The following is a 25,271-nucleotide window of genomic DNA, read 5'->3' on the forward strand; positions in this document are numbered from 1 at the left end:
TTTTAATGCTGAGAGAAGCTTCTATGAGGACAAATTCCATAGTTTGGAGGTCAAAATGCTCTCTAGTTCTTCAGTATCCATATTAAATCCAGAGCTAGTTAACACTTTTATTGACTAAAACTAGAATAAACAATAAGCTTTTGTTTCCTTCTCATGGCTATATTTTGTATCCCCAGTTCAATTATTTTGAATAATTTGTATGAAGAAACTACCTCATATGAAAAAACAGGTATTACATGTTTTCAGTTAAAAAGCTTTACACTCATGCTTATGTATTTTAAATACTCGAAATGTATTAACAGTTTTATAATTTCCCCTTTGTCATAGAAGGTGACTATATATATTAATCCATGGTCAAATATCCTTATATGAAAATGAAGTGAATCAAGGAGATAAAAGCAGGAAATGAAACTTTTAGTTTAAAAAATTTCTACTTCTATTTCATTGAAACAATCAGAGACTTACGATTTTAATACATAGCAGAACTAGATTCTAATTGTTCCTATTTTCCATCCACTTGTATTTTCTTTCTACACATTTTAAACCACTGCTGGTTTTTAAAAAATGACTAGTATCAGTAGACTGAAGAGTAAGAAAATTTGTCATTGATGTAAAAATGAGAAACTCAAGAGCTGTTAGGTCTAATCTTGCTGTTTACTTCTTTTTACTGTATCTATAGTATGGTGTTGTAGGAAAAAATGTAATCAGTTTGAAATTCCAAAGACCTATGCTTTTTTTCAGTTTTTTTTTTTTTATTAGAGAAGTTTTGGGTTTACAGAACAATCATGCATAAAATACAGGATTCCCATATACCACCCCACCACTGGCATGCATTGGTGTGGAATATTCATTACAATTGATGATAGAAATTTCTTATAATTGTACTATTTTTTTAACAGTAGTTACCTTTGTTACAACTGATGGAAAATGATTAAAATAATATTATTAGCTACTGTCCATAGTTTACATTAGGTGTATTTTTCCCATATACCACCCTATTATTAACACCTTGTGTTACTGTCATATATTTGTCATAATTCATGAAAGAACATTCTTGTACTAATTAACTTAGTCCATCGTCTGTAAAAGTGTTCACTGTTTATATAGTGCTATGTTTTACCTTTTTAATTTTCATTCTATTAACATAAATCCCTAGTGTCCCCCTTTTAAGCACATGCACCTATATAATCCAGTGCTATTAATTACACTCACAATAATGTGCTACCATCACCACCATCCATTTCCAAACCTTTACAATCAACTTAAATAGGAATTCTGAACAAATTAAGCATCAACTCCCCATTCTCAAACCCCGTAAACTGTATTCTAGATTCTAACTCTTACAAGTTGCTTATTATCATTAATCCATATCAATGATATCATACAATATTTGACATTTTGTGTCTGGCTTATTTCACTCAGCATAATGTCCTCAAGGTTCGACCATATTGGCACATGCATCAGGACTTCATTCCTTTTTATCACTGGATAATATTCCATTGTTTTTCCATTCATCCATTGATGGACAATTGGGTTGCTTCCATCTTTTGGCTCTTGTGAATCATTCTGCTTTAACATCAGTGTGCCAATATTTTTGAGTCCCTGCTTTCTATTCTTCTAGCTAAATACCTAGTAGTGGGCTTGCCAGATCCTGTGGTAATTCTGTATTTAGCTTCCTGAGGAACTGTCAACTGCCTTCTACAATGGCTGCACCATTTTTCATTGCCACCAGCAATGAATGAGTGTTCCTGTTTCTCCACATGCCCTCTAATAGTTGTACTTTTCGGTGTTTAAAATGTTAGCCATTTTAGTGGGTGTGAAATGATAGTTCATTATGTTTTAATTTGCATTTTCCTAATAGCTAGTGATGTTGAACATCTTTTCAGGTGCTTTTTAGCCATTTGTATATCCTCTTTGAAGAAATATCTATTCAAGTCCTTTGCCCATTTTTTAATTGGGTTGTCTTTTTATTGTTGAGTTATAGGATTTCTCTATATATTCTGCATATTAAACCCTTATCAGATATGTGGTTTCCAAATATTTTCTTCCATTGTTTGGGTTGTCTTTTCACTTTTGTGACAAAGTCCGTTGAGGCACAAAAGTCCCATTTTCTATTTTTTTGTTTCATTGCTTGTGCTTTGAGTATAAAATCTACGAAATCTTTGCCTAATACAAGATCCTGAAGATACTTAGTTACATTTTCTTATAGGAGTTTTATAGTCCTGGTTCTTTTATTTAGAACTTTGATCCATTTTGAATTAATTTTTGTATATGATATGAGATAGTGGTCCTCATTCATTCTCTTACATGTGGATATCCAATTCTTCCAGCACCGTTTGTTGAATAGACTATTCTTTCCTAATTGAATGCACTTGGAAGCCTTGTCAAAAATCAGTTGGCCATAGAAATGACAGTTTATTTCTGAAATCTCTATTCGATTCCATTGGTCAATATATCTGTCTTTGTGCCAGTACATTGCTGTTTTGACCACTGTAGCTTTGTAATATGCTTTAAAGCCAGAAAGTGTGAATCCTCCACCTTCATTCTTCTTTTTCAAAATGTTTTTGGCTATTAGGACCCCTTACCCTTCCACATAAATTTGGTAATTGGCTTTTTTCATTTCTGCAAAGTAGGCTGTTGGAATTTTGATTGTGATTGCGTTGAATATGTAAGTCTTAGGGCAGAACTGACATCTTAATGATATTTAGTCTTCCAACCCATGAACATGATTCCTTCCATTTATTTAATTCCTCTTTGATTTCTTTTAGCAATGTTTTGTAGTTTTCTGTGTACATTTATTTACATCATTGCTTAAATGTATTCCTAGATATTTGATTCTTTCAATTGCTATTGTAAATGGAATTTTTAATTGAATTCTTCTTCAGATTGCTCATTAATATTGTAAAGAAACACTACTGATTTTTGCATGTTGATCTTGTATCCTGCCATGTCGCTGAATTCGTTTATTAGCTCTAGTAGCTTTGTTTTCAATTTTTCAGGATTTTCTACATATAGGATTATGCCATCTGCAAATAGGTAAACCTTTATTCGTCCTTTCCAATTTGGATGCCTTTTTTATTTTATTTGTCTTGCATAACTGCCCTAGATAGAACTTTTAGCACAATGTCGAATAACAGTGGTGGCAGTGGGCATCCTTGTCTTGTTCTGGCTCTTAGAGGGAAAGCTTGCAGTGTTTCACCATTGAGTATGATGTTAGCTGTGGGTTTTTCATATATGCTGTTTTTCATGTTGAAGAAGTTTCCTTCTATTCCTATTTTCCTAAGTGTTTTCTTCAAGAAAGGATGCTGTATTTTGTGAAATGCCTTTTCTTCATCAATCAAGATGATCATATGGTTTTTTCCTCCTTCATTTTGTTAATGGTAGTATATTACTTTAATTGAATTTCTTATGTTGAACCACCCTTGCATACCTGGGATAAAACCCACTTGATCATGGTACACAATTCTTTTAATGTGCTCTTGGATTCAGTTTGCAAGTATTTGTTGAGGATTTTCATGTCTATATTCAAATTTGACATTCTGATTAGTATGTGACCTGGAGTAGGTCTATTAGGTTTTATTCTGTTTGTAGTACATAGTACATCTTGGACATGTGCATTTATGTCTTTTAATATAAGTTGGGGAGTTTTTGTTTCCTCAGATATTCTTTCTTCCTGCTTTCCCTTCTTTTTTCCTCTTGGCCACCTATGAAGTATATGTTTTTGCTCTTTGTGCTGTCAGATCCCTGAAACACTGCTCAATTTTTTCTATTCTTTTCTCTATCTGCTCTTCTGGCTGTATGATTTTGATTGTCCTGTCTTCTAGTTCACTGATTCTTTCTTCTGCCTGTTCAAATCTGTTGTATGCCTGTAGTGTACTTTTAATCTTACTATTATGCCTGTCAGCCCATAATTTCTGTTATGTTTCTTTTTATACTTTCAAATCCTTTTTTATGTTCACACCTTTTCTTCTTAATATTTTTTATCTCTTTTTGCATATTTTCCTTCATCTCCTTGAATTGATTTAGGAAATTTGCTTGAGCTTCTTTCATTAGTTGTTCCAAATTCTGTCTCCTCTGAAGACAGAATTTGTTCTCTTGATTAAGACATATCTTCCTGTTTCTTAGTACGGCTTGTAATTTTTGCTCTTGTCTAGGCATCTGATTATCTTGTTGAATTAACTCTGAAGGACAGTTTCTCCCTCTTATTTAGGGTTTTATTATTGATTGGTTTTGTGTTAAGGCTCTTCTTTAAAGCTTGGTGCAACTTATTCTAGACCTTTAGAATAGCCAGTCTTTATCTGATTGGATTTTCTGATACTTTTCATCTGATTCTTGCCCTGGATATGTGGCACAAATTTTAAGACTGGACTTTTGGTGTAATTGTTTCACCTCCAGAAGAAAGCTTTCTTTCCTCTATTTCTGTTCTGGGAATCTTGATCTTTTCTGTTTGTTTTTGTGCAGACTTTTCTCCTAAGCTTCTATGATTTGTTTAAATTCCGTCACTCAATGCCCTGTTTTCTGTGCACTTTTCAGTTCTGGCACCCTCCTGTCTTAAAGAAGTTCAGTTTACCACCACTCCCCCCCCCCACCTTTTTTTTACTCTGTGAGGCTTCTCTTCCTCTGGTTTCTTCCCCACAAGGATATCCCACCATGTGGAGCAAGATGGGGTCAATCCAGAAAGGTGGGTAACTCCAGAAAAGTCTGTTTTGCATTTTAGTCTTCCAGACAGCAGAAACTGGATTGAATGAGGGCTTCCCTTGCTAGCTGCCATTCTACCATGGTGTCTCTCTCTCTCTATCTCCCCCCACCCCCCAAATCTGCACCCCTTTTGTATGTAGCACTCCTCAGCAGCTTGTGTTCTGCCCTGGGTCTCTGTGGGCTTGGGTCCCTATGCCTGGGTGTGTGTGGTATTCCATTGTGAGTTCCTCTATAGTCTGTTTCCCCAGTGGAAGGGACCTGGGCTGCTGCCTCTGAGCAACTCCCACGCGGTGTGGGACCAAGTGAGGGGGAGAGAAGTGGACTGGCAGGTTAGAGACAGAAATTTCCTACCTGATATTTTTCTTTTTCTTTGATTCAGCCTTTGTGAAGTACTTCTCCAGTCTCTATCCTCCTCCAGAGTTCTAAGAAAGTGGAATTTGTCTTTTTACTCACTGAATCTCTGGGAAGGCTTTCTCAGGGGATGTCTTATGTCACCATGTTGATGACATCACTCCACAGACCTGTGTTTCAATTTCATTTCTCCTACTTGCTATCTATAAGAACATCTCTGACTCTCAAGTTCATTGTCTGGGGAAATATTAATAACTACTTTTAGTAATGACATTATAGGCTTAAATGAGATAACAATTCTCAAATGCTTAAAAGAATGTCCACTTCTCTTAGGTACTCAGTATTTATTCACACGCACTTCAACTTCCTTGTGGCGGTGGTAATTTTTTTCTACCTATGTGTATCCAAATGTCTATAGAGCAAAAGAACTGTTTAAAAATTTCTTCTGCCCTACATTCAATAAAAATAAGAATAAATCCATAGTAGTGATGAAAAACAGGGAGTGATATCATCAGAGGCATTTGAGAAGTTCTGAAAGACAAAAAACAAATGGTATCAGAAGAAATACACAAGCCAACACTGGTGAAAATGGGGAGAGTGCCAATGGAAAATGAATGGACTTGATATTATTCTTAGATTTCTGCAAAAAATCTCAACCTCAGCAACATGGCTTAGTTATCGTAGTCAGCATGGAGTGGTCAGAGCAACTGCGGGATCTCAGCATTGTACATGTGGAGCTGATGGCTGTGTTGTTCGTCCAACAGATAGTAGTAACTGTCTAAGTAAAGTGAAGAGTCTGCTGAAGCTCCTAGTTTGGGAATTGGGGCAGGAGAGAGAAATGAGGCAGTGCCCTAGGCAATAAAAATTGGTAAACCAAAGTACACCAGACATTTGTGGAAAATTAACAGCTCAAAGAGAGGAACCAAGGTCAATGAACAAAGAAAATGACCTCTTAGGAAATAGAATGAATACCAGTAAAAGGTTCTAATCAGTATCCTCAAAAAGATTTGAGAGGTTGTTGAACTCATAAAATTAAAAAGAGGCTATTTTAAAAATTATTGGCCTTTTTAATGTTTAATGATTTTTAGCAGTTCTTGAAAAATAAGAAAAAGTTTTTGAAAATGAAAGAAAAATCCTCACACCAAAAATCATAATAAAATGACTAAAAGTTTTGTGTCTTATCTTTTTCCTTCCACTGGTATACGGTCAGAACTTAGAACCGCGCCTGGCACATAACACATGGTTAATAAGTATTTGTTGAAAAAATTAATGAAAGTGCTTTAGAACACCAAACTATAGAATACTCCCAGAATATAGAACAGGAACAATCACAGAGATCCAATATCCAGTTAATAGGAGCTGTAGAAGTAGGGAAAGGAGCCATAGCAGTAACTGAGAGAGTCTGATATTAGAGGAATAGACAAGTAGATCAATGGGAACATAATGGAGTCCAAGAAAAGTAAACTCACCCTAAATTTGGAAATTCAGTATATGGTAAAGGTAGCATTACAAATAAGTGGAGAAATGATGGTGTTGAGACACAGGCTATCATTCTGGAAAAAAAAAGTTAACTTGTTTTACTGTATGCCATATAAACAAAATATTTCAGGTCAGTTAAGGTTCTAAAACTAAATTCCTCTAGTCTGGCTGCACATTTTCATCACCCCATACCCCTTTTTAAAGCATTTGAGAAAGCACCTAATTTTAATCCCACAGAAAATTGCTTTGTATTGATATAATCTATCATTGGGTCAGTGTCTGGAAATTCTGTCATCTCCACATGTTTCTACCAATGTCAGCCTGCTAATTTTCTGACATTCAGCTTTCCTCTCTGGGGATTCATTTTGGACCTTGGTTTTACTTGGATAATTTAATATCATCATTCACTTTTGCTAGCACCACTTTTTCTTTGTACTTGTACCAGAGTATCCCTTTTGTCCTATTTGACATTTTATTGAGAAGCTGAAGAGGTCCCTTTATAATTAAACCAAGTGAATTCAAATGATAAATGACACATTTTAAAGAATGTTCATTGGTTTAAATAACTTGAAAATAACAGAGTAGGAAACATAAAAGTGTATATTTGAAACTTAGATTCCAGTCTAGAGAAAATTTGAAGTAAATGTTCACATTCCCTCACCCTCATCAGGAATTGTATGTTTTCATTGTATTCACACATGGATCTTACCTATCCATTTTATCTGGGTTACAGTTAACACCGTAAAATTCCTAATGTTGTATCAGAGTACATACTGTTTCATTTATATATTTATACAACACTAAAAATTTTTTGAAATAATAAGTTCTGATGATGAAGAGAATCCAAAATAAGGACAGGAAATGCATGCCATCCAGTTTGTGACACTGATGAATTCAAACAGTGGACCCCTTACAGTAATCCCTAACTAAGAGACACGTCTGGCTCACAGGGCCCCACGCTAAGGGCCCCTTGCTTGGGGTTTAATGCGCTTTGGTAGTCGTCTAAAATTTTTAATGATTTTATCTCCACATTTGTGTTTTGTAAGTGAAGTCTGATGGAACAATGTAGCATGTACCTGGGGGGGGCTTGGAGCCTTGGTTCACCTAGGATCCTGCCTCCTGCTATCTCCCCACTTACTGGCTGGGGCTCTTGTCTGCAGGCTCCCCTAACCCTGATGCCCCAGGCCCCCACAGCGACTGCTGCAGCAGCTTGAGGACCTGAGTGTGGGAAGGCTGGAGGTCGGGTGCATGCAGAGTTGTGGGGCAGAGCTCTCAGTCCCTGTGAGGGTCTGCAGGCACCCCATGAGTGTCCCCGTGCCCCAGGGAGTGAGATATCTAATAGCCAATAAAAGCACCACACCAAATCCAGAGAGGGACTGTGGGGAAAAGGAAAATGATTTTGTTTTTCCCTGCTTTTTGAACAAGGGGTCCTGCATTTTCATTTTGCACTGGATTGTGCAAATTATGTATTTGGCCCTGGCTCTTTCATAACCATTCAAGTATCTGTTTGATTTCCGCTCTTCAGAAAGACATTCTGTAATCATGCTATAGCAGACATCACAAACTTTTCCTGTACAGGGACGGAGAGTAAAATACATTTGGCTTTATGGGGTGTATAGTCTCTGATGGGATTACTCAATGCCAAATGGGTGGCTATTTTCCAATAAAACTTTATTTATAGACACTGAAATTTCAGTCTCATGTAATTTTAACTTGTCACTAACATTATTCTTCCTTTGTTTTTTTTCCCAACCATTTAAAAATGTAAAAAAAAAAAAAAAAAAAAAACCCAAAAAACAAAAACCATTCTTGACATCCCAGCTTTACAAATATAGTCAAAGAGCTGGATTTGGCCGACAGGCTGTAGTCTGCCTAGCCCTGTTAAGTAGATACATGTGGGAGATATGAGTGCTACTCCACAGAAGAAGGCGGTATTTAGAGAGGAGAAGTCACAATAAGCACAAGTGCAACTCATTTTACACATTGGCATTTGGAAAATTCCATTTGTAATTTCAGTGAATTTGTGAAAACATGTTTTCTTTCATATACTGCATGACTTAGCAGGTTTCCATTTAAATAGTTAAAAAATTAAAATGTATTAAAATGAAAAAATTAAGGAAATATTCCCAATCAAATCTCTTCACTGCTGTTGTTAATATTGCTACCATCTCTTTATTCTTTTCCGCCATTGCTGCTATTTCAGTTCTCCACATAGAAATCCCTCTTAAATCCTACCTCTGTCCTTTGTGTTTTGAGGCACCATCCACTTGTCTCTAGATTTGAACACATGAATCTTCCTTCTAATCTAAACCCTGCTGCTAACTACTATGTGATCCTGAGTAAATCAGTTAACCTCTGTGTGCCAGTTTGTATATTTATGTCCCCCAGAAAAAGCCATATTCTTTAATGCATTCTTGTGGGGTCAGCTATATTAGTGTGGATTGGGTTGGAACCTGTTGGTTCAGTGTCCATGGAGATGTGACCCACCCAACTGTAGGTGATGACTCTGATTGGATAATTTCCATGGAGGCGTGGCCCTGCCTATTTAGCGTGGGCCTTGTTTAGTTTACTGGAGCACTATATAAGCTCAGACAGAAGGAGCTCATAGTGAGCTGGAGCTGAGACAGACATTTTGAAGACAGCCATTGGAAGCTGAGGCAGACATTTTGGAGAACGCTGTTTTGAAATGCCACCTGGGAGCAAGCAGATACCAGCCATGTGCCTTCCCAGCTAACAGAGGTTTTCCAGATGCCAATGGCCTTTCTCCAGTGAAGGTACCCTTTGTTAATGGAACTTTGTGGCCTTACAACTGTAACTGTGTAACCAAATAAACCCCCTTTTATAAAAGCCAATCCATTTCTGGTGTTTTGCATTCTGGCAGCATTAGCAAACTAGAACACTCTGTGAGCCATTGCATTCTGTGCCAGATAAGGTAAGTGATGCTAGCTTCCGCAAGAGACAAACCCCAGAATCTCAACTGCTTAGCAAAAAAGAGATTTACTTCAAATTCTCATAAAGCCCAATGTGGGTGGAGTTACCCTCCTTCATTCTGCAATTACATCATCTGGAGAGGTAATGAGGCTCCCTTCCACTCACAATTAGTCAGAATTAGTCACGTGACCCCAACCAAAATGTAAGTGAGGCTGGGAAATGAAAAGGAACATATGGTTACGTTTGACCAAACACCAGATTGATGTGTAATATGATCCCTTATAACAATGATCATTTTCTGTACATTTTCTGTAAGGGGCCAGTCATTATTTTAAGCTTTCTGCATATTATGGCCTCTGATGCCATTACTCAACTCTGCCTTTGTAGCACAAAAGCAGCCATAGACAATGAGTGTACTAAGGGACATGGCTGCATTCCAGTAAAACTGTATTTTAAGGAGGTGGGCTAGATTTGGCCCACAGGTCATAGTTTGCCAACCCCTGCCTTAGAGCATGACTAAATATAATGATTTGCATTCTTCATTTCCTCAGATGATCAAATAGCTTTCAGCAGTGACTTTCCCCTCAGTGTTCCTCATGTTGGTTAAAAATCAATAGTTGGTTCTGAAGAAACAAATAGGAATGAGGTCAGATGATCAATGTTTTTCCTTTGGGATTATATTAGCCTGTCTCCTTTCCTCCAGATATTTCATTTGAAACTACACCAGATGAGATCATAGCATTCTGCTCAAAGAAAGGGACATATTAAATAGATTTGTATAATCATATACGAAGCAGTCTATTTTGCTTCTATGGTGTAGATGTGTATAAATTTGTGTTTCCCACACTTCTCATCTTTTGGCATCCACCCAAGCAAGAAATCTATCATTCACCCTAGAATTACTCCCTTAAGCTTAACCTTCACAGCCAATCAGATGCCAAATTCTAAAGAGCTAACCTTATTAGCATTTCCTAAAAATGTTCTGCTATCTCCAACCCTATTGCCACTGCTTTATTTCAGGTCTTCATTATGTCTTGGCTGAAATGCTATAACATCCTCCTAACTAGTTTCCCTTCCTCTATGCTGGCCCTGACCAATCCAATCTCTAAACTGCTAGAGTGAATTTATGAAAAGGCAGACCCAACTATGAAACTCCCTTGCTTGAAAATCATTCAGTGATTCCTTAAAATATTTATGTTAAAGACCAAATTTCTTACCGTGGCATTTAAGCCCTTTGTGATTTCGTTCTTGCATCTTCCAATATCTCATGTCCTGATACCCACCACTACTTTCACACACTCTACACAACAGCCATACTGAACTGCTTGCAGATTCATACTTTTCTTCTCTTCATCTGCTCTTCGCTGCCTAACACCTGCCTATCACCTCTGCTTCAACAAGCTTCAACTCAGCCATTAATCACCTGCTCCAAGAAGCCTTTCCTAACCCCTCCCTAAAGTAGAGGACCACCTTCTGGCACACTTTGTATTCTGTTCTTTCACCTATCATCACCCTTATCACTACTCTACTACACTGAAGCATAATGATTGGATTGCTTGTCTTTCCTCATGCGCCATGCCTCTTCCCACCTCAAGTCCATAATCAACTGGAGAATAGAAACAATTTCTTGTCTTATTCCTATCACAGTGCTTACCATGTATCTGCAATTTAGTATAAACTCAGAAAGTATTTGTAGAATGAATTAATGCACCAAAAAATCACCTGTTTACTTTCATGATTGCATAACAAACTGTGTTTTTTTAATGTAATTAAAACTGTGGGTAGTCAGGATTCAGAAACTTGTATTTAAGGAACATTTAGAAGTAAAGGAGCTATTTAGATCGGTTGGTCTGAACTTTATAAAATTTATGAGAAGGAACATTATATAAAATTTGGTCCATTGCCCATAAACAGAGTAAAACAAAACAAAACACAACAAAACAAGGTCAAGAATGATTGACACACCTGTATTTCCACTGGAGCCAAAGTCAGAGCTCATGCCTTTTAATTGTTGTAATTAAATGGTGGAAAGGACATTGAATGTGAAATTGAGATTTAGTAGTCCCCAAGGACAGACATTTCATGAGTAACCAAACCTGACATTAAGCCCAGATCTTTTTTTACTTCAAAAGCAACTGAATCCTGTGTGAATACTAATCTGCATTCCATTACTGAATTGATGTGTGATGATAATGAATGACTTGCATTTTCTTTTATGACAATATTTATGTTCCCCTAACTTGTTTCAATGAAATATTGCAATGATGAAAGAATAAAACATATTGTGATAATTTGTACACCTTATGCAAAATATCTGTAAAATGCAGACCTTTTCAACATCATTGTTTACTTTAGATTGTAGACTAAATGTTATCTTCTTGAAAAAATGTGATGAGCTGGAAGAGGCTAGATAATTTGAATATTTTGCAGGAAAATAATCTGTGGAGTAAAGTGATTAAATTAACAAATATTTGAGGGCAATGGTATCATTAGTAAACCAAAATTTATTGTACTGTGGGAAAATATATCAATTTAAATATGTTAAATATAGTTGAAAGTACGTATACCTGACTTTCCTTATGACCATATTCAAACCCAAAGAATAGATTTTTAGCAAAGTTCTTAAAAACATTTGTGAGGCAAAAGAAAGGGGTAGAGGGCTATGGCACATTGCCATATTATGTTTCAAATGACCTTAATATTAGAGATATTATTAATATTTCAGTAATATAAATTTGAAGAATAGAAGGGAAGAAAACTTGGATTGATTTTTGGGAAAAAATATATAACTCTGAGAGCCAAAAAAGACTGCAATTTTTCTGGAGGACAATGTTAGAAGCTCTACTAAGCAGGAAAAAAGTGAATATAATTTAAACTATGGAAAACATCAGAAAACTGCTATAGGCAGCAATCCATTACTGACAAAGAATTTGGATTATATCTTGACTTCAACTTTTATGTATAAATTGACTTCTTTTTGCTTTTTGGGGATTAATTAAAATCCTTAAGAGAAAATCAAAGTTCACTGCAAATACCAACTCAGTTCTTAGATTCTGAAAGTGTTTTATACAACTTTACTTAATTCTGATGATAAAATACTGTCTTAGATTCTGGAAATGTTTTATACAACTTTACTTAATTCTGATGATGAAATACTAGCATATGTTATTTGGGGACAGTGTTTAATGCCACCAATTACTAGGACTATGTAAAGAATAAAAATAGTTGAAACATTCTTAACTATGTTTCATTGGTTTGAGGGCCTTTTTATTATTTGATGCTATATTCTTAGGGACCAATGCCAGTTGATTAATAAATGTTAGTTGAATGAAAAGTGACTTAAAATTGCAATTTTTTGAACTGATCATGAAGAGAAATTCTGTGCACTATATTCTTACAGTCTTCTGGGGAAATCTAAGGAAAAGTCTAAATTATATCAACTATGCCATATTTTTCATTAAATAATCTTTTCATTATTTAATTCATAAAGTGATTATTTAGTAGCTATGTGAAACAAAAAATATATCTTAGGTATAAAAAACAGATAGTTTAATTGGAAAAATCAATCATTACTTAGATTAAATTTATGGGGAAACTGGGCTCAAGATAAGCATGACCATATTAATAAACTTATCATGCTCATTTATTTTAGCCTAAACAACGAACATCTATTGTGTCTTCTCTGGATGGTCATCGAATGAATCACAACCAAGAATATTTTGAAATCAACACATCTGCAGGGTATGCAAGCTTCACTTCCAGCCCTCCTGTTAGTCTACCCACCTCTTCTGTGGGAGCCATAGAAGTCAAGAACGAGGGAACTGACCATACAGGTAGAACAGTTTACTTATGCAACTATACTTTTGAAATTTTAAAACTAAAGCCTTTATGAGTTAGAGATATTAAGGGGAGTCTTCATATAAATTGCAATGTGTTTTTAGTTCACCTATATGAGTGGCAATGTAGGGCTTTTAAGATTTTTGTCATATGGCGGGCATATTATTCTTTCTGAATACATTAATGGCCTTTCAAGTGTTAGATATTATTAAATATGATAATTTAATGCTATTATTGTGGTTAAATAGCCAGGGACCTAGAAATGCTCTTCTTTTACCAATATTTAATCCTCTCCACACAGTGTTATCCACTAAGCAATGTCAGTTTATCAATAACTGCAATAAGACTGGAGAATCTTATCAAGGCTATGGGGTAAGACTGAATTGGAGCATGTGGCCTAAGTGGACATTATACCTACTAGAGCCAAAGTGAACTTGGAGATGGGGTATTTGGGAGCATGAGATTAGGGGTAAACAGAAGATTGAGGAAAATAACCACCCTAATTGGGTCACTCAAATCTGATTGACTTGCAATACATCTCTTCTTCCAGGGACAGGACAGATCTGTGGGAAGTGGGGCCTAAAAAATTTCTTCCCATTGTATCTAATTCACGTGATCTATTCAACTGCTTTCCTTCAGAGCAGGATGATTTTTAAACCCAGTAGATATGATTGATATGTCTTTATAGAATCATGAAATAAGGTCTGTGCGGGGATTCCATGTAATCTTTGTTCAGCATGAGTGTGTGTTTGTATATGAGTACGTATAACATGTGCAGTCATCTAAGTTCTTTAATCTATGTTTTTCAAAGCACTAATAAAAACATTTCAAAAATATAGACACTTTTCCCTAGGGAAAAAGCTAAGGATTTTTAAATATTGATTAATATGAGTGATGGGATTTGATAGTCTATGGAAGTTATCATCCCACCTTTTTATGGCAGTCAGAGTGATATTTCTAAAATGTAAATCAAAGCTTAATGATCCAATGGCTTCTCACTACATGTAAAAGAAAATCCAGCTCCTTACCAGACCAGCAAGGCCCAACATGACTAGCTTCTAAATAGTTCTTTAACCTTAACTTTAACAAACTCATCTTGGCCCACACTGACCTTCTCTGTGGGACATTCCAACCCCGGGGCTTTTGTATTTTGGTTCCTTCTGCCTAGAATCTCTGTCTTTATATTTTCAAGTGGCTGAGTGACATTTGGATTTTAGCTCAAATGCATTTCTTCAGAGAGGCCTTCCCAGATCACTTGATCTCAGTTAGAAGGTTTCAATATTATAATAATTATAATGATGATGCAAAAAAAAACCAATAATAATAAGCAAATACTTAAATTGTACTTTCAGGCATTGTTGTAAACATTTTATATATATTAACTCATTTAAGCCTCAGAACTGTCATATGAATTAGCTATTATTATTTGTTACAGGTAAGGAAACATAGGCACAAAGAGGATACATAACTAAATAACAGTCCATAAAGACAGAGCTGGGATTCAAGTCCAAGCACCTGGTGCCAGAGATCATGTTCCTAACCACTTTTTACATTGCTGTAGTCATTTCAGTTAACTCATCCTGTTTTCCTTTTCCACAGTTTTAATTAGCATATAAAATTATATTATTCACTTGTTTATTTGTCTTATTCCCTCTTTTTAGAATGTAAGCTAGAATGGAGAAGCCCCTGGTACATTGTAGGCACTGAAGACAGAATGTCTAAGTTTGATTACTAGCTATGAGTCTTAACGTCTACAGTTTTCTTATCTATAAAATTAGTGTTTTAGTTTCCTGGCTGCTTAAACCAATACCACACAGTGGGTTAGCTTAAACGATGGGAATTTATTGGCTCGTGGTTTTGAGGATAAGAGAAGTTCAAAATCAAGGCTTCAGCAAGGCAATGCTTTCTCCCTGAAGATGGTGTTCTGGGGCTGGCTGCCAGCCACCCTTATTAGTTCTTGGCTTTCTTGTCACATAGTAATACACATGGTGACATCTTCTCCCTCTTCTTGGTTCTGTTGACCTCCAGCTTCTTGCTTCTCCCCGTGGCTTTCTTTCTGGGTTTCTGAATTTCATCTGCTTGTAAAGGACTCCAGTAATAGGATTAAAACCAATCCTGATTCAGTTGGGCCACACCTTAACTGAAGTGACCTCTCAGCAGGTCCTATTTGCAGTAGGTTCACATTCACAAGAATGGATTAAAGTTTGGAACATGTTTTGCTGGGGTACATAGCTACAAGCCACCACAATTAGCTTAGCAGTATCACTTATGTTGCAATGTGGTACTACATGTAAAATAATTAGTACAGTATCTGGCATATAGTAAATGCTCAGTGAATATTAGTAATTTAGTAGTAGTTGTTGTAACTATCATTTTAGTGTAGTATTTACATAATTCTCCACAGTCTATATCAAGCCTAGCATTCATTCATTGGGCATGAATATTTTGTGTATGTCTACCATGTCCTAGCAGCAATTTTACAGGAAAGGAGATAGAGACATGATTTGTAAAGAAAAATGTTGTGTGGACCTCAGTAAGGGTGATGGTACTCCATCAATGCTTATTTGAGTTTCTCATTCCAGATTTAAAATCCTAAAATGAGAGGAATAACAGGTACTCTAATACTTGCCTTTAGGAAAATCTATATTCTTGGTTTTATTTAGTTATGCACTATTTCATAGTGTTTGGGGGATTATTACTTTTTGCATTTTCAACAATCCTTTGAGATAGCTAGAAATATTATTTCTGTTTTTAAATTAAGACTAAGAGAAGTTATATGTCTAGTCCCAACCCCTGGTGCCCTCTCTCCATTCTGACAGTAACTGGCAGAGGAAGAAGATAAGACCACACACACTTTACTACTGCCAAGACGTCAGTGGTACCATCCAAAATGTTTGGTAAATTCGTAATCACAAGGATATTTTGAGGTCTGATCTTTAAGCAGAACCAAAATCTGACATTTTAGCAGTTGAAATGGTTTCATATATCATGTTACTAATGTTTCCTAATGTAATATGTCACCTCCATACTACATCAAAAATTTTAGAATAGATCAATATTTAGTACCAACATAGAAAAATAATGTTGATTTGCTTTAAATTAAAAAGTATACTTTAAAGTAAAGGATTTATCTGATTGAAAAATTGTATTTCATTATCTTAAACATAGTTTGCTATACTTTATATTTAAGAACCTGCATATAAATATATTGCTACATGATATATCGAAAGAAATTGAGTTCAAGGGTCTGTGCCATCACTGATTTATTAGGTATCTTTGATCAAATCACTTAACCTCTCTGATCTTTGATTTGCTTCTCTGAAAAGGAGAAATACTATCTACTCTTTGGGTAGCTGTAGTAATAGATGGGTTTATGCATGTGAATGCATTTTGTAAACTATGAAACTAATTTTCTTCTTTTGTATTATCATTATTGTTTACTATTATTATTGAAAGAGCCTACTATAGGCTTGTACTAATCCAAAGAAGCTGACATTTTATTGACTTAAAGGTGTAATCTACAGATCATTTTATAAATAATTGCATGTACAAAAAATTGATTTTTACAAAAATGGTATTTTGATAGAAAAACAAATTGTGTGCTGCAAAACACTTTGAATAAGTGAGCCTCAATGAATTTATTTTAACAGGAGGCCATTTTAATATTGTGATTAAAGGTACCTACCTCTAAGGCACTGAATTATGTAATTCAAGTACACATTTAAGCCACTGTAAGGACTTTGGCTTTTATTCATATCAAAATGGGGAGCCAATTCAGTTCTTTTGAAAGAAGAGCAACATGATCTGATTTGTATTTTATAAGGATTACTCTGGCTATTATGTCAAGAATAAACTGGGTAGGGGAAACAAGAGTGGAAACAGGAAGACTATTTAGAAAGCCATTGCAGCATTTCACTAATCTAGACAAGGGGTGAAGGTAGTTCAGACCAAAGGGGAGGCAGTGGCGGAGGTGAAAAACAGATGGATATTGGACATATTTTGAAGGTAGAGCCAAAAGGATTTCATAGTGGATTTGGATGCAGTGTATGAAAAAAACGGAAGCATCAAGAATGACTCCAAGACTTCTGGCCTGAACAACTATAAGAATGGATTGCCATCATCTGACATGCAAAACATTGTAAGAAGAGCAGATTTGGTGAATGAGGAGAACTGCCAGGAGTTAACTTTAAGTTTGAGATGCCAATTAGATATCTGAATAGATTTGTTGAGTAGGCAGGCAAAGGTCCAGTCTGGAGTTATAAATGTGAACATTGTCATTACATAGTAGATAAAGAGGATCAAAAATCAAGCTTGGTAAAGATCAAATTTAGAGGCGGGGATTAGAGACAATACCAGTAGAGAAGACGGAGAAGCAGCAAACTGTGAAATTGGAATACATCTCCTGGTGAGTGTTGCATTTTGAATTCAGATGAAGAAAGTTATTAAGATGGAGGGAGTGATCAACTCTGTCAAATATAGCTGATCAGTTGAGTAGGATGAGGACTAAGTAAGAATTGCCTAATGGATTTAACAACATGAAGGTCACTGTAAGAGCAATTCAGGTGGAATGATGGGGCAAACGCGCAATGTAGCGAGTTTAACAGAGAATGGGAGGAGAGGACATGGACAGAACAAGCATAGTCTACCTTTGCAAGGAATGTCTTTGAAGGGGAATTAAAATTTATGATGTAGAAGAAAGAGGGGATAGGTTCTAGTAGCCAAGTGGAAATATGGGCTTTAGACAGGAGCATGGAAACAGGCAGGAAGATGTAGGTGTGGATACAAATGCTGATTTATGGGGTAGGAATGTATGGAAGATCTGTTCTGATAGCTTCCATTTTCCCTATGAAATAGACTGTTGCAGCATCAATTGAGAATGAGGTTGTAAGAAGAGACGTGAGACAAGAGGGTATAAAGTTGTTGTTTATGAGAAAGGGATGGTGAGTGGACAAAAGGAAAAGTATGGTGTGATTGCCGAGCAGCATTAAGGGCCCATCTGAGGTTCGTGTCTGTGAATTTGAAGTGAGCTTAGTTTTTTTGTGTTTTTCTGCAGCCTAGTTCAGGTGGAGAGGTGTGGGTGCAAAGTATTCAGAGTTGATTTTTTACATAGGTTGTTGAAGCAGTTGAAGGACAAGGAAATATGAATGCAAGGGAATGAGTGTAAAATGGAGAAGGAGGGGATTGAGGATCACAAGGGGGTAAGAAACAGTGAAGAGTCAGTGAGGCCATTGGATTAAGGCTGCAGTGGATTGAAGGATTGCTGGAGTCAAAGTGATAAAGAAGGAGGCTGGAATGTAAGAGATATATTCAGAGAGTAGGAGGCATAGGAAACCAGGAGGCATAATAATTACTGATAATCACAAGGTCTTAAGACCAACGGAGTGAGGGGCTGAGTTAGCCTCTCCCCACATGCAAAATTGCCTTAAATATTGTAATTAAGTCAGTACAATTTCTGCAAGAAATGTTTCATATAAAGAACTATATTTATTACTACATTGATCTTATTCATGTTATGTTGAGTATATAGTTGAGGATGCTTTTTCATTGGGTTAGGTGTGTTTCGAAAGTAAAGGTATCCATTTTAAAATTAAGATTAAGAAACAGTGCCTTAGCCTATATTGGATGACCTATGAGTTATGAATTCCTGAATGAAGGTGTCCTGAACAGGTGTATTGTGAATTTCTGGGGGAAAAGAGGCTGAGAATCAACAGTAATAAAAGATGTTTCTTTATGAAAAGATGTTTCCAGGACTCTCTTTCTGTATGAAGAATTTTGTGGGCTAGCACCTTTTCAAAGGCACCAGCTAAGCAAGCAAACTACCCTGAGTAACTAATTATCTCCAGTTTTGTTAGTGGTTTCAAACCATCACCGCCTGCTGGAGAAAACTGATGGGGGGTGGGGGAGAGGTGTTAATCAAAACAGTAAAGTAGAAAAACGCTTCTTTCCCAATGGGTAAAATGAGAAAAACAAAAGCTTTTAAGTGCTTAGCAGCATAGGCTGCTTTTTTGCAAAGGATGAGAAACATTAGAGGAAATCTAAAATTAGAACAGAGCAAGAGGGTGGCATGGACCTTTCTGGCTGATCAGGGATTGCCAGAAAGGCAAATGAAGTCCCTCCTTTTAATTAGTTCACACGGACTGGAAATAGACTTCCAGAAGATGAGACAGAATTACTATAGCAGCCACTAGATGCAGAAAGCTGAGGTAGCCTCCATCTGACATAAAGGCCAAAAACAGGCTGCTGGGATGATCTTTAAACTCCAAGCTGAGATTCATGGTGAGCTGATATGGGGACAGTTAAGAATTAGTGAGAATGTTACAGAATTAATTTTACCTTAGGTCTTAATTTCCTTAAAAATATGCATTAAACAAATTATCTGAATTCTTGATTGTTAAATTCAGTGCTTTAGATAGATGAGGATTTTAGGTAGCAAAAAGAAAAACAACTTTATATCTGATGCCATACGTGTGTAAAATTAAAGTTCTTGATAAATCATGAAATGCCTCTCCTATATGTTCCTTTTTCCTGCTTCTCCTGCGGTGTCACATGACTTTACACTAGTGCATTTGTACCTACATTGCAAATCATATAGGCGGTGTAGGTTAGTAGATGCTTGAAAAAGAAAAAAGAAATTACTGCTTTTCAATACTTAAATACATGAAGACGTCTTACATAGTTACATGATGGGGTAATATGGGTTAGTTAGTGCAAACTATGGGAACTGGTTATTTGAACTAGTGAAATAAGTGGAAATAAGACTATTGGTTTATTTGGGCAGCATCAAATAAATTCACTTACTTAGCATGTATCATTATAAGAAAGTCTGGGGTGCCTGGAAAGGATCAAAGAGAGTGATTGATTTCATCCAGGGGTCTGGGAAAGCTTCTCCAGGAAAGAGATACTGGATTTGGGCTCTTGGAGACAATGAGGCCAAGATGGGGCAGAGACATGATTCTGCATAGAAGGAATGGCATATAAAAAACCCAAAACCCTGTGGTAGAAATTAGCATGAAGCACCAAGTGAACTAGAAGCCCTTGAGGCTTAGAGGCAAAAAGCAAAGGGGAGAAGTGGCAGAAACCAAAGCTAGGGCCTTGTAAGTTATGTTCTGGATTTTGGTCTTTATCCTAAGAGCAAGGAGAAGACATTGACAGGTTTTTAAGCAGAGAGAAATGTTCCAATGCATTTTATTGTTTGATGATTTCCATTTTCTCTGAGAACTGGGAGGAAGGAAGGTCATTCTTGCAGAGTGGCCATAAAAGGTAAAGATCAGAAATTGAGGAGAGTGGAGAAAGTTTGAAATAGCTTTATGTTCAAACTTCTAATAAATAGCTGGTATGCAAGGCCTATGCGCAGCTTAGAAGAGGCAGTAGGGTATGGATTTCACTCCCAGCATATCCTATGGCCTGCAGGTGGCGTATTTAGGCCACAAATATGCTGGCAAGGACCTGTCCTTCTTTCTATCTGGCCTGCCTCTGCTCCTTCTAAGTCACTGCCATGCCTGCCATCTGTCTACCTCCACCACTGCTGCAGAGCCACCTTTTGCCTTGCCAAGGGGGTCCCATGGCTTTCCCACCAGCTGCCTTCTGAGGCCCCTGTCTAGAGGCTATAGGAACTTCTGAGTCTCATGCACAAGTTAAAAAAATAATTGAGGCTCAGAAAAACTAATCGCGAGGGCCTGGAAAGGTCTTACCATGCAGTGATACCAGTTTAATTTGACATGGCCATGCTCCAGAGTCTAAATGGGAACTGGAGCCTAGGTCCCTTTTTCCCTATGTTCACCCAACACTTGTATATTACACTATCTCTTCTCTAGGCCAAAACCCAGAAAGAAAAATTCCAGGACATACATGCTGAACTATTTCTATAGCCTACCTGTCTCATTCAGCCTTTTCCTTCTTAAAATTCCTCTGAGGCTGGTATGTTCTTTCTCTTCTGGGGTAGGCTTCTCCTTTGTCTGTACAGTAGTTTTTCAGGTCTAGTTCTGGTCATTCTAACGTAGGAGTTTGATTATTAAATCTATTGGCCTGCTAACCCACCCTTTTCTACCTGAGAGCATCCAGGTATTAAGGCATTAATATCTGAGGGCATGAAGTTTCCAGTTTAGACCCAAAGGAGGAGAGTTTTCCAACAGAACACAATTTAAGAACCGAAATATGAATATAATCAGTTTCTTCCTCGAAAAAATACTATCCCTTTTACATTAAGCCAATGCCACTAAATGGAAAATTTATGAACATAGCACAGGCTTAATTAATGTAGCTTCACAAATGCTTAATAAATGTGGTCACTATTATTTTTATTGTTGTTATTGCTATGGATCTAGGCAGCGAGCAAAACCTAGACTCAGAATTCAGTACAAATGCAGAGCAACCAGGTGCTATGAGTCCAGAAGGGCAACCAAGAATTTAAACCCACAAAGTGGCTAGGAACAAACAGGTCAACCTGCTGATAATGAGCAGGATCGTAATTTCTGTTTGCTGCCTGCCCCAGTTTTATGTGTCCTGGGTGGGAGAGCAGCAAAAGCTGGGAGGTTTGTTACTGTGGGGTCAAGCCAGACAGAGTTCTGCAAGTGGTAACTCATCCAAAATTACAGCAGAGGAAGAAAGCAGCTGTTCCAGAGAATTTTTGTATTGAGAATCTGGTGGGTTTTTTTTTCATATAATCTTTTATTAACCCAATTTTCTCTTGCTTTTATCTTCTATTAATTCTTGTGAAAATATAACTACTTTGTTAGCTTCTTTGGAATCCAAGTTCAATCCTGCCTGTATCTTCTCCTTAATTATCTTGTCTACTTTGGTTTTTTTGATAGTTTTTCTGTCCTGATTTTTCTACTAGACTGTTCATATCTCTTGAAAATTCTCCCTGCTTATTATTTATATTTGTGTGATATATATGTGATCATTATAGCTAAAAGTAAAGTTATGGGAGCAAAGCTGACAGTAATTTTTTGAAAATGAAGAGAAGAAAGCCACCTGCTATTTCCATGTCTGTGCTCTCCAGAAATGCCCTCTCCATCCCCAGTTGAAAACAATTTCCAAATCACTAGAACCCTTTTTCTATTCACATCTTCTATCTCTCTACTCATGAGAACATTTTTTCCCTCTTTTCTCTGCACATGTCTATCTTGGGCTAGTGCCCTGTGCATTTACCAGAGCCCTAATCCTTTGTGACCTTCCCCAATTTTTCCCTGTTATTGATTTCTAATTTATTTCCATTGTGGTAAGAGAACATACTTTGTATTATTTCTGTCCTATCAAATTTACTGGGATTTGCTTTGTGGCCTAACACATGATTTGTCCCAGATAATGTTCCATGTGCACTTGAGAAGAATGTGCATTCAGCTGTTGTCGGATGGCGTGTTTTGCATATGTGTGTTCGGTCTGGGTAGCTTAAAGTGTTGTCCAAGTTGTCCGTTTCATTCCTGATCTTCTGTCTAGTTGTCTATCTATTATTGAAAGTGGATATTGAAATATCCAACTGTTATTATAGAACTATTTCTCCCTTTAATTCTGTAAGTTTTTGCTTCACATATTTTGGAGTTCCATTATTAGGGGAGTAAATTATTGAATAACTGAATGAATATTTGCTCTGTTGGAATTGTCAAAGAAAAAATTGTACCAGACACTGTTAAATGGGCAAGGCTCACTTTTCTCAAGAACTTCTGAAGCAGGGAAGAGAGGCTAGAATTCAACTTTGAGAGGAAAAGAGCAGCAGGGCTTTTAAGGAATGGTGCAGCCAAGTGGAAATGTACTGGAGGGCGTTAAGGGGGGTTGATCACTTGAATGGGTGAGTGGTTTACTGGATGGGTGAGTGGTTTGCAATTAGGGCCTTTTAGTCTGGAATGTTTTCTTTTTGTAATTAGGCCACCCAGAGTTTGCAAGGACTGGGAGAGATGAAGAAGGAGATAAAGGAGATACCTAGATAGGTACCTCTCAGAGGCTTGGATGGCATAAGGGCCAGGGTGAGAGGGTGGTCAGGGGCCTGGGGCCAGGGAGAAGCCTGTCCAAAGTTTAGTCAATTTGACAGGAAGTTAAAGCCATCTTGGTCACAGCCATACAACCTGCTAGGTAAGGCCAGATCAGCTTTGCTCATGAATGCCTTCCTTCCTTTTAAGCCATGGGAGCCATCTTTCATTGTTTTGTTTGTTTGTTTGTTTGTTTGTTTGTTTTTCATAAAATGCCTCAGACAGAAATGCCATTTTTTAATGTACGTTTTCATTACATGATCCGATTTTACAGGTGAAAAGATAGCTGTTATTTATACCAGGAGGCTATTCAGTTTTCTTGGATAATTTTAAAGTAGTTGACCCAGCATTGTCAAAATTATCACTATCACTCCAGCAAGCAATGTCTCTGACAATGTGCACTAATTTATCATTTCTGTCCTCTTTTTATTGTTGCAGACTAATATCTAAGGCTTAATTTAAAAAAAAAAAAATATGTAAAAATTTTAGTGATCCCTGTTCTTTCACAAGGTCCAGACAATACATAGTATGGCTTTTTTTTCTTTCCCAGGACTGACTGTAACTTTACCACTGCTCTCTCTAGTTTCTGAACAGCCATGTTTGAGATTGGGGAACACAGTAGTGGGACCTGGAGCCTTGAAGAGAAGGAGACCTTCCAATGCATTAGTGTTGATCAGAATCCAATGGGCAAAATCAATACCAGTAAACAGCAAGCAGTTCACAGCATCTAGAATCAACTCTCACTAATATGTGTATGTGAGTTTTCAATAGCATAGTTCTCTTTACTTAGAAAAATTAAAGGATTGTATTAGGAAGGCAAATATGCTACAGAGAATCAACATTTATTCCAGAGTCAAGGATGTGATTTTTGTATTATCAGTTGTTTCCAATCTGAATCAGGCCTCATGTATGTCTGTTCTCTCTATTAGCACAGATGTCTGTGTTCCCTTTGTTAACTAAGATAATCAAGAGTTGACTGTATAAAGCTAATAATAGATTTCAGATTTCCTTCTGCAAAGCACATAAGCACACATGAAAGGAAGCATTATTAGCTAAACAAACCTATCAGTTCCTAATGATTAGCATTTTGACAAGCTGTTGTCTTAGATGAAGGTTTTACATCATATATTATATAACTTCAAAGTATTTTTCAAATTTCTTCTTGATCTGAATGCGAAGTCAATATTATTCATTTCTATCTAAATTTAAAGGAAACCTTCAGCTCTATTTTAGTCTTCTTAGCAGATTTCCTAGTCCATTGATATTCTGTAGCCATTAATTTGCAACTAGGTTTTGTTTCTATTCTTAGTTATAATCCTCCTAAAAAGGGTAACAGTCTAATAATATGTCAAATTCTCTAAGCTAAGTAATTTGCTATTTACTAACAATTTATTTGTTCCCTGCAATTGCCGTATAGAAAACTAAAGCTAGAATATCAAATTCAAAATGAGCCTGAATCATTTCCCCATACCTTGTAAAGTGGTGATGTCATTTGTTCATAATACTATCTTAGCAACTTCAACCATGTAAGTTATTGTAGTTGGAGCCTTAATATTGGCTGGTTAAAATAAAATGTAAAACTATGTATAAACACTAAGCAAAAATGAGTTAAGTTATCAAATTTATTAAAATACCAGGTAAAGTTCATTCATTCATTTAAAAATTACTGATTTCATGCTTATAAGTTGCCAATATCCTGGTAAAATACTGGGGATTCATTAATGGAAAGACATGGTCCCTTCCTCCCAAAAATGCTGTGGTAAATAATTAATATCTAGTGCTATTATATTAAGTGTTATATGAACCTAGAGATCAGAATATATCAATCTGCCTTGGAGAATTAGAGATTGTTTCACAGAACAAGTTAATGCTTGACCAATGACAAAGAATTCATCAGATGAATATTGGAAAAACGTGATATATATGGAAAGGAAGAGAACAAGAGATAGAGCACAGACTTTGGAGTCAGATAAGTATGGACTTAAGTCTTTGTTTTGCCACTTAAGGATG

The 25,271-nt window shown here is 36.5% G+C and overlaps 1 protein-coding gene across 17 annotated transcripts in view; it reads left to right on the forward strand.

Moving 5' to 3' along the window:
• ANKS1B (ankyrin repeat and sterile alpha motif domain containing 1B) overlaps window positions 1-25,271 on the forward strand; it is a 1,210,519-nt gene that overhangs the window by 551,089 nt on the left and 634,159 nt on the right. For all 17 annotated transcript variants that reach the window (XM_037845547.1, XM_037845538.1, XM_037845540.1 and 14 more), the window contains exon 12: window positions 13,112-13,292. In XM_037845547.1, coding sequence (XP_037701475.1) covers window positions 13,112-13,292 — 181 coding nt within the window. The remainder of the gene's footprint in view (window positions 1-13,111; window positions 13,293-25,271) is intronic.

Source organism: Choloepus didactylus, chromosome 8 (assembly GCF_015220235.1).
Source record: "Choloepus didactylus isolate mChoDid1 chromosome 8, mChoDid1.pri, whole genome shotgun sequence".
In the NCBI taxonomy this organism is placed as follows: domain Eukaryota; kingdom Metazoa; phylum Chordata; class Mammalia; order Pilosa; family Megalonychidae; genus Choloepus; species Choloepus didactylus.